Source organism: Argiope bruennichi, chromosome 6 (assembly GCF_947563725.1).
Source record: "Argiope bruennichi chromosome 6, qqArgBrue1.1, whole genome shotgun sequence".
Classification (NCBI taxonomy): Eukaryota; Metazoa; Arthropoda; class Arachnida; order Araneae; family Araneidae; genus Argiope; species Argiope bruennichi.
In genome coordinates, this window is record NC_079156.1 from 91,170,116 (window position 1) to 91,182,777 (window position 12,662).

The 12,662-nt window shown below is 28.2% G+C and overlaps 1 protein-coding gene across 1 annotated transcript in view; it reads left to right on the forward strand.

Moving 5' to 3' along the window:
• The window catches only part of LOC129972307 (G protein-coupled receptor kinase 1-like), a 182,988-nt gene that overhangs the window by 80,279 nt on the left and 90,047 nt on the right, over positions 1–12,662 (forward strand). Inside the window, exon 2 of the mRNA XM_056086396.1 lies at positions 2,594–2,670. Within this exon, the coding sequence (XP_055942371.1) occupies positions 2,594–2,670 (77 nt within the window). The remainder of the gene's footprint in view (positions 1–2,593; positions 2,671–12,662) is intronic.

Here is a 12,662-nt window from a genome sequence, read left to right on the forward strand (position 1 = left end):
ATACACTTTTATTAGGAATTACGCGAGAAAGTTTCGAGGACACCATTACCTCTGATTTGAAATTAACATGTACTTTAAAGTAATAGTAACTGGTTGATTTGAATATTTTCATTTTTTTTTCTTAGCGTAGTGTATTTAAAAGTTCCATTGAGATGGAGCATAGCATAAATTAGAAGCCTTATACTTCCACAGTTTCTTATCTATTACGCTTACTATTTTATCGCCTTTCTAATACGTTCAGTAAATCTTTTGTCTATTTTTACAGTTCATAAAAGTTACTTTCCACGAATATATTAAATAAATGGTGAACAAGTCAATAATACTGTAAAATAGTAAGTGAAACACTTGCTATACTTTCACTGTGTAAATTTAAAATTAGTTTCAGCAGATGTTAATATATTTTTGAGGATTTAAGATGTTCATTATCATTAAATTGTTAATAAAATTGACTGCCTATTGTAATAAAATTGACTGCCTATTGTAATCTGCCTAACTTAATAGAATTAATTTATCGATTAATTTAATATAACTATCAGCAGTAAAAATACAATTTTTGATACACAATATTATTTATATATTTTGCTATGTACAAAATCAATTAACGATTCGGAATCTGTTGCTTTGTGCATAAATTAAATGAAGAGAAAAGAACTAATATTTTATTGATGATACAGCACTTAAAAAGAATAAATCATGTAATATATATTAAAAACAACACGCACTAAGAATCTTTTTCATTAGTATATACTTTGTTTCCTGTATTAATTGTATGCATGACTCTTAAAGAGTTTAAATACCTTATATGATTGGAAAGTATGAACTTATTCTGTGCCTTCTTCCCCGAATTTTGAAAATTTTAGGTAATGGTATGCCTTCCCAATTAGGAAAATGAAATTCATTACTTTAGAATTTAATGGGCTTAGAACGTTGCGGGGGCTGCTTTCTAGAAATTCAATCGATGAAATGCTTCGAGTTCATTAGCTTTACATTTTTCTTATTTTAGGTCTCTTCAAAGTAATGGTGTTTCTGAATTAACTTAAATTCAAAATTGTGCGTCCATTTGGTGGCGGAATTCAGTGTCATGCGTGTAATATGTGCAGAAGCATTAAGATCTTTTAACAAATAATTTTACTCGCTCATGTGCGAGATTAGAAAGAAAAATTTTTATGTATTCGTCTGAAAAAGAAAAGGAGGGGGAAAAAATAATCTGATTTCAGATTTTTGATAATTTTCCACATTTTTTGTCATCTGAATCAGAATTGATTGTTAAAAACCAGAATTTGATGGTTGATTATTACAGCCGAGTTGGAGGCTTTTGTTTGCATTTTGGCGAAATCTGTTTCCTGTTCTCGTGCATGTAGATATGATAGCCAAAAATATGATTTTAAGCAGGCTAATTGATTTAGATATGGTCAGATTTTAGCGAAATCCATTACACAGTTTATACCAAAGTGTAAAATAGTATTTATTGATTTGTCTGTTCATTAGTATTTGGATGCGATTATATAAAATCAGTAAGATCAATAAATAAAATTTGTAATGCAATTTTAATATCAAAAGCGTAAATTTTTATCAAATTTAGACCCAGTCGACCGAAGAGAACAAGTTCATATACTTGCGCGGTAATTATTACTTTACAAATAAATTTAACTCTTTGATAGAGAGGGAAAATACTTTTATTGATTTAAAAAATATTTTGAATCAAAGTGATTTCATCTTGTGTAATTGTTAAGTCGCATATTATAAAACAATATTTTTTTCTGCCTGAAAAAAAGAAAAGAACTGGAAGTAGTTAAAACCTTTAATAAAAATGAAATTAGAGAGCTCATTGCGTATAACAAAGTGGTTATTCTTAAAAGAAAAAGCCTAAAGATCATGTTGTATAAAAATATTAAAATAAATAAATAAATAATATGGAATAAAAATGTATAGAAAAAGGTTAGTGAAAAAAAAAATGGATTCAGCATGAAGACCCTATTAAAGGTCATCTTCAAGCAGGGATTCAATTAAGTTTTGAGAGTCCTGACAATTTTCCAAAAAATCATTTTCATCATTTTCTAATATTTTGTGTTATTTTAATTGTATTGTTTATTTTTACTTCATTTATGTTTGGATTTCCTTAAAATTATTGAATTCATTATTATATAATGTATGATTATGTAATAATTAAATTTATTTTGTAATTATTTATCAATATTTCATTTTTAGTCTTAACCTTAACAAGAAATAATATCGAAAACTAACTCTAAAAGGAAATAAATCATAATTATTTATACATCTTAAATTTTTAGTGGGTGTAAACTTTTTTAGATATCAAAGAAGCATTCAAACATTTAAAAAATGACTTTTCGTCCTACGTTTTAGTGCATTTTTCTATATTTATTATTGATCAAAGTGATTTAGCCGCTTGGAGAGTTGATGGGGGGAAGAAAAAAAAAAGCCCCGATTTCTAGGAAATTAAAATTTATGAAAAACATCTTTAGCTGCTATAAACATCGTTCGATTTGTTTTATAAACGCGATTACAATATGTTCTATTTTTAGAAATAAAGAATTATGAAAGAGTTATTTATTATTTTCTTTGTTTTTTCTAGTGTCCGCAGTGTGATGCACAAGCACCTGGAAAAAATGGGGGAAGTAACATTCGATAAAATATTCAACCAAAAATTAGGTAAGTTGTTTACTCTTGTTTAATAACTGTTTTTCAATAATATTTGTTTTGTAATTATTATATTTGAGTTTAAACTTGAAAAAATTTCCCATGTATCTTGATATGCTTGCTCGTGAGAATCATCTTGAGATATCTTTTTAGAATAAACAAATATTCAAAAAAAAAGGGGGGGGGATAATTTTTTTTTGATTAAAATATTTATTATGGGAGTATGCTTTTTGTTTGCTCTCTCTTTTATTTAGAATGATTGAAATGGGTTTAAAAAGGCTTTATAGGTACATTGCTCGTAAGTGCGGTTTTTTTAAATTTATTAATTTTTATCATGATGGCCTTAAAAAAAAGTATAGCTTTCTAGGTATCTGGTAATTCGACACCTACTCTGATCTACCAATATATTATTTGAAGTCTTTAAAAAAAGCCTGTATTATTTTTTCCACCGTACTTTAAAGTTAGCCAAAAGGGAGGTTCTTGTGCAATAGACAATATAATTTTACTGCGATGTGGTTAGTTAATCCAATTTTATCTTGTTTGCCATTTTTTTTTTGTTCAAAAAGAAGGAAATAAAAAGTCCAGTTAGCGAGAGAAAATTTTCCATGATTGAGGATGTTTTAGGAAGTACCTTTTGTAATAAATTGACAGAAATTATTGAAATTTTACTGTAGTAAAAATGTATCCACAGATTTAAATGATATTTCAGAGTTACTTGACAGAATACAAATGATATTCAATAAAGTGTTTAATTGTTAAACGATGATTTCGAATTCCAAATTCTTTGATCTAAGTGGATGGTCTCCCAGAATGTGATTCATTTGCAACAGATTCTTTACTATCTTTAAACCTTATATGCTATTCAGATATTCTTATTTTGACAAATAGTTGCCTTAAAAAGCTTTTTGAAACCTTTCAGATAATTTTGCAGCAAAAATTTCAAACACAGAAATAAAATTTAGTTTATATTCTTTTCCCCAATGCTATTTTGAAAAATCGACAAAGTTAAAATTCCCTTCTGATTAAATACAAATTTATTTTCAGACGATACTCTGTAGTTAAAATACCAACTATTGTCAGATGTCCATAAGATTCATAAAAGTATTTGTTAAATGTATTCAAAAGATTTCTGTTATACATTTATTTTGAATGAAAAATTCCCAATAATTTGTGACCACAGTAATAAATCAAACGAGAATTATTCTTAATTCTTTTCTGTTCTGTTAAAAAAATTAAACAGAATAAAAATGTTTTAATGTGTTTAATTAGAAAAATTATTGCAGTAAAAAATGTCATTACTAATTGTTGTGTTATTATTGGTATTTTAAAATATTTTAATCAATAGTATCTGACAATATTAGTGTGATAATAATCTGAACTGATTATAAATCCAAAAAAAGTCGATATCTGCCATTTTATGGAACGCGATGAATAAGTTTTCTACCTTTAGTACCAGTATTCAATACCATGAACGTTTTGGAGCGGTCCCTAGAATGACTTATATTATATTTGATTTATTTATTCAGGTCTGATTGCATGTAATTTTTTAATTGCTTTTTAATATATTAAGGAAAATAAATAAAATGATGCCTTAGAATTTTTACAGTAAGCTGTTTGGAAGATAGTCATCTCAAAGCCGAGTTTTCTTAAATGTTGTTTGGCAAAAGCTTGAGAATTTTGTATAGACGGAGATAAAGAATCTATAATTAAAAAAACACACACATTAGAATTAAAAAGAAATAGCAATAGCAGCTTAAAAAATATTTTTATTCTAACATTATAAATTGTTATACTAATTATGTGAAAATGCGCCTCCGTGTCTAAGCCGTCATTGCTTTCTAACCAGCTGCAATGACGCATTGCTTTTATAATCAGCGAGTAGTTACAGAATGTAGTTGTCTCATTTAGAAAGGCCGTTGCATTGTTTTCAAATGACTTGAAAACAATGCAAGTGAATAAGCATTATTTTTAAAATGAATAAAAAAAAGAATAATTACTTTTAATGAAAATGAGCGAGCATTGTTAGAAAGATGAGTAAATGAATAATTTAATCTTTTCAAAGAATTCAGAATTGAAATTTATCTGGTAGTTTTAAACTATACCAAGGTAATTTTTTTTTTGAGAAACCAAGAATGAATTTATATATTATTTTTTTTTAATAATAATTTTTAACTTCTAAAGGTTGAACTTTTTATAAGCATTTTGAAAAACTGAGCATTTTGTTACAGTTTACTTGTAGCTCGATGGATGAAAAATATACTGGATACAGAAGCTGAAAAATATATTGGGTCGTAGCCAAATTTGTGACGCTCTTAGAAATAGTGCAACATGTTGCAAATATTTACTTTTTAAGATTTTTGAGTGCTTGTAAAAGTTATATTTATTCTGTATTTATAATACAATGCAGATTCGTGTGCTAACATGTATATACCGTTTGCTACTGTCGAAATTTTCTCTTTCTTTTTTCTTCTTTTTTTCTCGCATTAGTATTTTGTTTCATTTGATGTCATAAGAGAAACACTTGTGTATAATTATAAGATTTTATCTTTTTACGGCTTCCATCCAGAGAAAATAATTTTTTGAACATTATTCTATTTTCAAAACAATATTTGAATTTTACATTAAATAAATGATTAAATAGTTATTTCGACTGGAATACGTCGATTTATTTGCCATTTAATTTTATTATTTTTAATATTTTTAATTTATATAAATATTTAGGTAAATAAATAACAATAAAATTTCTAAACAAAAATATAAATATTTTTTAGAGCCATAAAGACGAAACTTGTATTGCAAACATATTCTTTTGCAAGAATATATCTTCAAAGAACTGTTAATTATAATAATCATATATAGTTTTAGTTTTGTAACCAAGTAGGCATGTTTTACTTATTTTGAAAGTGTGTTTCGGTACTTTGATATATTTACTTCATGTGACTGCGTGTAAATTTCATTAATTTTATATCTATATTCTATGGCAGAGTCTTCAGTCATTTGAAACAGAAAGTTTTTTCTAATGAGAATTTCATCTGTTTCTTTGTGTTATATTCATTATATAATATAATACTCTAACGCGTAGAATATAATGCTAATTATTATGTTAATGAATAAAATATATATATAATAAATATTAATTTTTATTTATGATTTGTTATTAATGATTAATGTAAGGATTATTATATTTAATATAATTTGTAGCTGATATTTATAATCGCCCTTTTATTTTAGAAAAAGCTTTTATAAATCGTGCTGAAATGCCTTAATATTTTTTTTATAAACATTGCCTGGAAATCTGAACTCTATGAAAATTACGGGTTCGATTACATTGTAGTACTAAGAATAATACTCCCTCTGTCCATAATAATAATAATAGTTGTTGATGAATTTAATTTTAAAGTGATGGTTGATTATAATATTTTGAATATTCAAATAATTTTTGGACTTTTCGATAATCTTGTTACTGCATTTTTAACTTGTAAATAAGATCCCTAGCCTGCGAACCTTTACTTTCTTATTCATCTCCGTAAGAAGGTATTTGATGTTGCTTGTTTTACAGATTTTTTTTTCAAAAATTGATAAATTGCATATTTGAGAGCTTTAATGTCGTAAGCTGCTGGTTCTATGTTGCCTGTTCTGCTAAGAGTAATATGTCTGTATATTTCAAAATTTTCTCCATAGTCTATGTATTTACATCCATAGTTTTTTTTTTGATATGGTCCTTTTATTACTCATAAATTGTTTCGCAGCTAATGTAATTGCACCTTTCTGCAATGTTTTTTCTTTTTATGCACCAAGAACTGGGCAGTTGCAACTCAATCTTTGTTTGAAAACTCTCTTCTTTCCATCATATTTTTGCATTGAGTTGATATTTAATTGAAGTAGAACAATTGAAACGATGAAATAGAAAATTATTTATAATTCGGAATAATTAGATTAACCTAATAATTGAAAAATTTGTCAAAACAAATGACAAATGCCATTGAATATTGATTTTGATTGAAGGCTTCAAAATTTTGCACTATTGTATAACTTAAGCTGCGTTTGCCAATAATTCCCTTTTAAATATTAACTTGTTAATATAATCCGCTTTCATTGTTCTGCTTTTTTAAAATTATGAAATTACTTGCGTTGTTTTGAATGTTAATTCGGTTGTATAAAGCTGTCTTTAAAATTTCTAGATCATTATTTTCTTTTTGTTGTGATATTTAAATAAGTGAAATTCATATGAATTATTATTATACCAAAAGGTATGAAGATAAGCCGATGTGAGCTTTGCCTGTGAAACAATTTTAATCGAGAAGAAAGAAAAGGACTAAGCATAGATTATTTCGGTAGTTGATTAAATTTTCTGTTTTGTTGTACATATTCAGAATTTGTATTTGCGAGTTCTGCTTTGATGTCTCGTTGTAATTTCCGTGCGGTGCAGAAGCCGTCATACTTCGCTGACTTGTCCGGAGTTTGATCGAATTATTTAATGCTGGTAATCTTGTTAATCTTCATATGTTTATCAAAATGCTTTTATCTCATGCGCCTTCGCCTGTCTTATCGACGTCGCTCTGAGAAAATTTGCTTAGAGGATGTGTTTGTTTTGTTTTCGACGCTCCTTTAAGCTGGCTACCGATGGAAAAATGCATCCTCTCCTCACCAGGGCGGAGCAAAAATTTCCATTTAATTTGGCGTAATTGCATTAGTTTGGCTTCCTATATCATGTTTCGGTCTCGTAAGGAGGCAGGAAAGGCTAATTTGTTTTGTGATGACGCTTTTAAAATTTAGTGGGTAGGGAAAAGTCAGCCGTGAAATTTGTTTATGGGCTAGTATGATGCATACTCAAGTCGATGCAATTCATGTAATTGAATGTGCAGTTTCTAGTGCTTTGTTCGTGTAAAAATGTCATTTGCCTAAAGTTTGGGGAATTTTTTTGCATGGTTTTAATGGATTAATGTTTTATTAGTGGGTATTTTTTGATTTTTTTTTTCTAGTTCAGTTATCAAATGAAAACAACAAGAGCAAGAAAAGTTTAGATTTCAGAAATTTTGTTTTTCTTTACCAGTTAACTGTTTTTCACGAATATACTCGTCATGGAGATAGTATATTATTTTGCGTTATGACAAGTTCATTTTCAGGAGTTGTAAGTAGTGACAATTTGCGGTTTGAATTGCAATTTTAGTAAAAATTCTTAACATATTCATAGATTCCAAAATGATTAAAATTATTGTGTGGCCAAGTCGAAATCAAAAGAACAAATTAAAGATAATTTTTAATTATTATGAAAAAGAAACCCTCATATAGTATGGATTGTTTTTCTTAAATTTATCGCTGTGTTGTATTAGTCATTCAGTTTTTTAATGTTTCTTTTCGTTCATATGTAAAAAGTATATGCTAGTTTAAGCGAATAAATAAATGTGATTATTGAAATAAAAAAAATAAAAATAATTTCATTACGACATAATTTCACATTACACATGTCTGACAAGTATACCTCGTCATCACTAAATTTTTGCGACACAATGTAGATACGCGTTTTCCGAAGAGGTCGAAACAATTAATTGGTTAATAATAAAGAAATATGGGTTAAAAGTCAGAGTAGAGTAGGCTTCTGATTTTTAACCGAGAGATGAATTCATATTTATTTTTTGTGGATGGAAATAAGCATGAATATAGTAAACTAAAAATCTATTGCTATTCAATTGATACTAATGTTTCTAGCTTTATCATCTGTGTACTTCGAAGCGTATTTAATACAGTATTTCTTAGATTGTTTCTGTTCTTAAAAATGGAATTTTTTGATAAATTTTTCGCTATCGCTTTGCTGTATTAGAGACCGAAATTCCGCAGAGTTGATGACAAATGATGCTATATTTTAGATAAAAGAGAAAACAAAATTAACAAGAATAAAATTTATTTTTTGGAAACATTTTAATTTTTTAAAAAATAGAAAGTTTTTATAATCAAAAAAAAAAAAAAATCTAGTGACTAAATGAAAAAATATAAAGACATAAAGCACTTTACGAAGAAGTAATTGAGCTACAATGAATATCCTAAAAAGAAAATTCTTGTATATTCGTTAAAAAAAATAATATAATGTAGTTAAAATTCTCCAATTTACTTTCACATTTTTTGCATCAACTTCCATATTTTTGCTTATATCTTTGACATATTTAATACAGTAATAAAAGCGTGTTCTTTAAGACCTTTTTCATTTTTATTTGTTAGTTTTTCAATAGTTTTGTTTCTGGTATGTGACAATTAGATCGTGGTTACCTGATGGCAGCGTTTCGACATTGAAATCGAAGGAAGTAAATTTAACATACATTCTTCCGGAAATTTGCTTTGATGTGTTCTTGAGGCATTTTAGATTTGCCGTCATCGCGTAATCATCCTCATCATTTGACTGCAGTTTTAAGTCACGAATTGTTTTCTTCAAATCAGATGGACGTTTAACAAATGGATCCAACTCATTTCGTAATTTTTTTCCTAACTACTTTTTTATATGTATATTTTATGCATAGTTTTTTTGATATTTAATCGTGATTGAAAAAAAAATTGCCTTCTTAATATCCACAGAGAATAGTTTTGACAGCTTTTTATCATAAACAAATATGTAACTATAAATTAAATGATTATTCTTGCAGCATTTAAACGTTTTCTACTTTTATTTCCAAATTTTTGATAAAATATTTTCTATTTATTAAAATCTTTATAGCAACGCGTTTAAAAAATTTTTTTCTGCTGCTAATCATTTATTTCATCGAAAAATTAGAAACGACGAAATTATTTGCCCATATTTTTATTTGGTGTAACATTTTCTTGAAAACATTCTTTTCGCAAATCAACGTCAGATAATTTATTTTATATTAGTTTTTCTTTCTGATTACTTGAAGCAGAAAAGTGCAGTTAAAACACCTGCCATTGTATTCATTTGTTTTTCTTTGTTCTTAATGTTCCGAATCAGCATAGGGAATGGTTGAAACAGAAGAACGACGGGGACCAGCTGCTGTTTTATTCAACAAGAGAAAACATTCGGACGGCCAAATAACTCACGAACCGGTCGACTTCATGGAATATTTAAGATTCCTTATTCTGTTAAAAAGCCAAATGGCACGCAATTCTTGTCTAAACATTGCTGTCACGACGCTACTGCCTTCACCGATAGCAAACGACATTTTTACTGCAGTGGCCGTTGCAACCTGACCCCTTCCCCCACAACCTCTTCCTTTCCATTTTTATTTCTCAAACATATATAATGATTCTAACATCATCGCCAAAAAAACAAACAATTATCAGTTCTTTTGTTTTGAAAGGACTTGATAATGATTTATTTGTTTACAGGCTACAACATCAAAAATAGTATGACAATGCTCTAAAACCGACATTAATTATTAATTTTATTGAATAATTCTTTTAATAGATTTTTATCGCTATAGCAGCTATTTTGAAGTCGTCGAATGATATATAAGTTATGCATGTAAATAATAAAATTACTTCTATTTTTGTTTCATGTTGTTGATGTTATTCTTTTGTTGATATTGAAGTGTAAGCCCTTTTTGTTAGTTTCATTTTAACAAAAAGAGGTATTTCCCATGGAATATTCGAGCAACAGTAATAAGGTAGATATTAACTTTAGGGGCCCTTTTCCTTCTGCTACAGGTTTTCGGAAATAGAAATATAATAATTTTTAAAGTTTTTTTGCATCGTTTGTAAAGAATTTCATACCGTCCATTAAAAAAATGGAAGCAAAAGAAAGAAGAAAAAAATGCTGAGTCTACTTTAGACGTAAAATCTAAAAATCTATTAGCAATGCTTGTATTTTATTAATTGTTATTTCATCACAAAAGCTTCATTAAAGAGTTATATTATTGTTGCAAATTTTGTGTTACTTGATTATTATTATATTGGTAAAAGAGTTATAAAATTTCTTGAAAATAATAAAAACTTGAAGAAATTAAAACAATTATAGAGCTAAGATCTTTTTTGTTTAATCTAACAAAAGCTCAAAATTCTTTAGTAAGAAAAGTCGTTTGAAACAAATAAGATAAGTTTAGTTGTTCATATAGTTTAATTATTTTTAAAAGTTGAATTTATACCTGCAACTTTCTATTCCTATTAATAAAGAAGGAAAAACTTGATGTTTTTATGTGAAACTTACCGTTTAACTGTTGAAGTAAGTAGTTTTTAAGTTAAAAAAAGTTTTTGCAACAGTATTAAGTTTGTTCCTGATGATGAAAAATGGAATACAGTTAAGGGAAGGGGGGCATTCGAATTTTTACCCATTTCATTTATTTTGTATGCGTTATACAGTCTGATAAATGTACTTCTTTTCTTCGAACGGGAAATAATTTTTACTTTCCAGCCTACGAAAAATAGAAAAAGTATTGTAATCGGCAAAAAAAAAAAAAAAAAAAAAAAAAAAACGACCTCGAGATTTTGATGTATCTCCACATTTCAGACTTCATCGAGTTCGAAAAACACATTTTTGAAAACTTCATCTATTTGAAATCGATGATTCGAAACGCTTTAAGCTAAAAGATTAAAATTTGGAATTTGTACTAAAGACAAAATTTGTAGATTTCTATTAAACTTTGAATGAAATACATTCAGAGGAAGCTTATTTGTCCGGCTGCGCAAGTACAAGTGAAGTCAATAACTGCAAAATTTAAAGAACGAATTGGATAAAATATAGTACACAAGTTTAGCATCTATCTATCTATCAAATTTTGAACCATATTTGTCAAAGGATTGACCATTTATCGATCTTCATTTTCGTATGCAGGTAAAATTACTCATAAACTTTAATGGCTTAAATCAATGAAACTCGATATGTGATCTTGTGAACTACAACTGTAGTTCGGTGGCAAATTTTGGTTTCAATCGACCGGGAAAAGTTATTCAAAATACACATCAAAAATGCTTTGAAAAAAGTCATTATCACCTAGATTTAGTAAAAGTATTTCTTCCCCGCCAAAAATCTTCATTTCACAACTATTATTTGCCATTATCATGTAAAGTATTCGGAGATTTACCCAAAGCCCACCTTTTGTGCTTGAGAAACTGAAAAAGTGGATAAAATTTTAATTGGAGAGTATATGCAAGAGAATTTCATGGAGACTACTCTTTTTGGTTTGATATCACAATTATACAGCTGCATTTATCATACGACCATTATTTTGATATCAAAATGCTTCTACTTGAAGTTTTTTTATGTAGAAATAGGGAAATTTGTGAGTGTGTGGATGTATACAGATGGTTATCAGAATAATAGAAAATTTACAAACGAATATAAGCACCTTTATTAATAAGGTGAGGACTACCTTAGGCATTTAATACAGCTTAGATTCGTTTGGGAATCAAATCATATAAGTGCTGAATAGTATTTCCACCATTTTTTTTTAAAGTTCTTAGAGGGATACTGGGGGAGGATATCGATTCCGGATTAAACACTCTAAAATAGATCATAATGGTGATATTGTGTGGATCAAGGTAGATGTGTCACTTCATCCACTTGTTCATCAAACCACGAATGAATAAATCCCGCTACATGAATAGAAGTATTAACATCCTGAAAAATTCCATCTCCTGCAGGAAATAAAATTTACATCATAGGATAGACTTAGGGAACTAAAACTTTTTTATACTTCTCTCAAGTGATCATTCCTTTCAGGATTAAGATTGAACAAGCAAAATATCACGAAACGACTGCCCATACCGTGATAGATCCACTTACATGTCTGACTTCTGGAAGGAGACTGTACCATCTTATGCTTGTGCAGGTGTTTTCCAAACTTTTATCAATCCTGCTTTGGTGGAAAAAATGTGAAAGATAACTCGTCTGATCATATAACTATCTTCCACTTATCAATCTACCAGGTTTTGTGATTATGGCACCATTATAGACGACATTTGGCACTAATATCTGCGACATGTGACTTGAGCATTGCTGCTTTGCCGTAAATGTCTTTATGAAGGTGCATCCTAACTGTAACTATTGACACTGGAAAATCCTG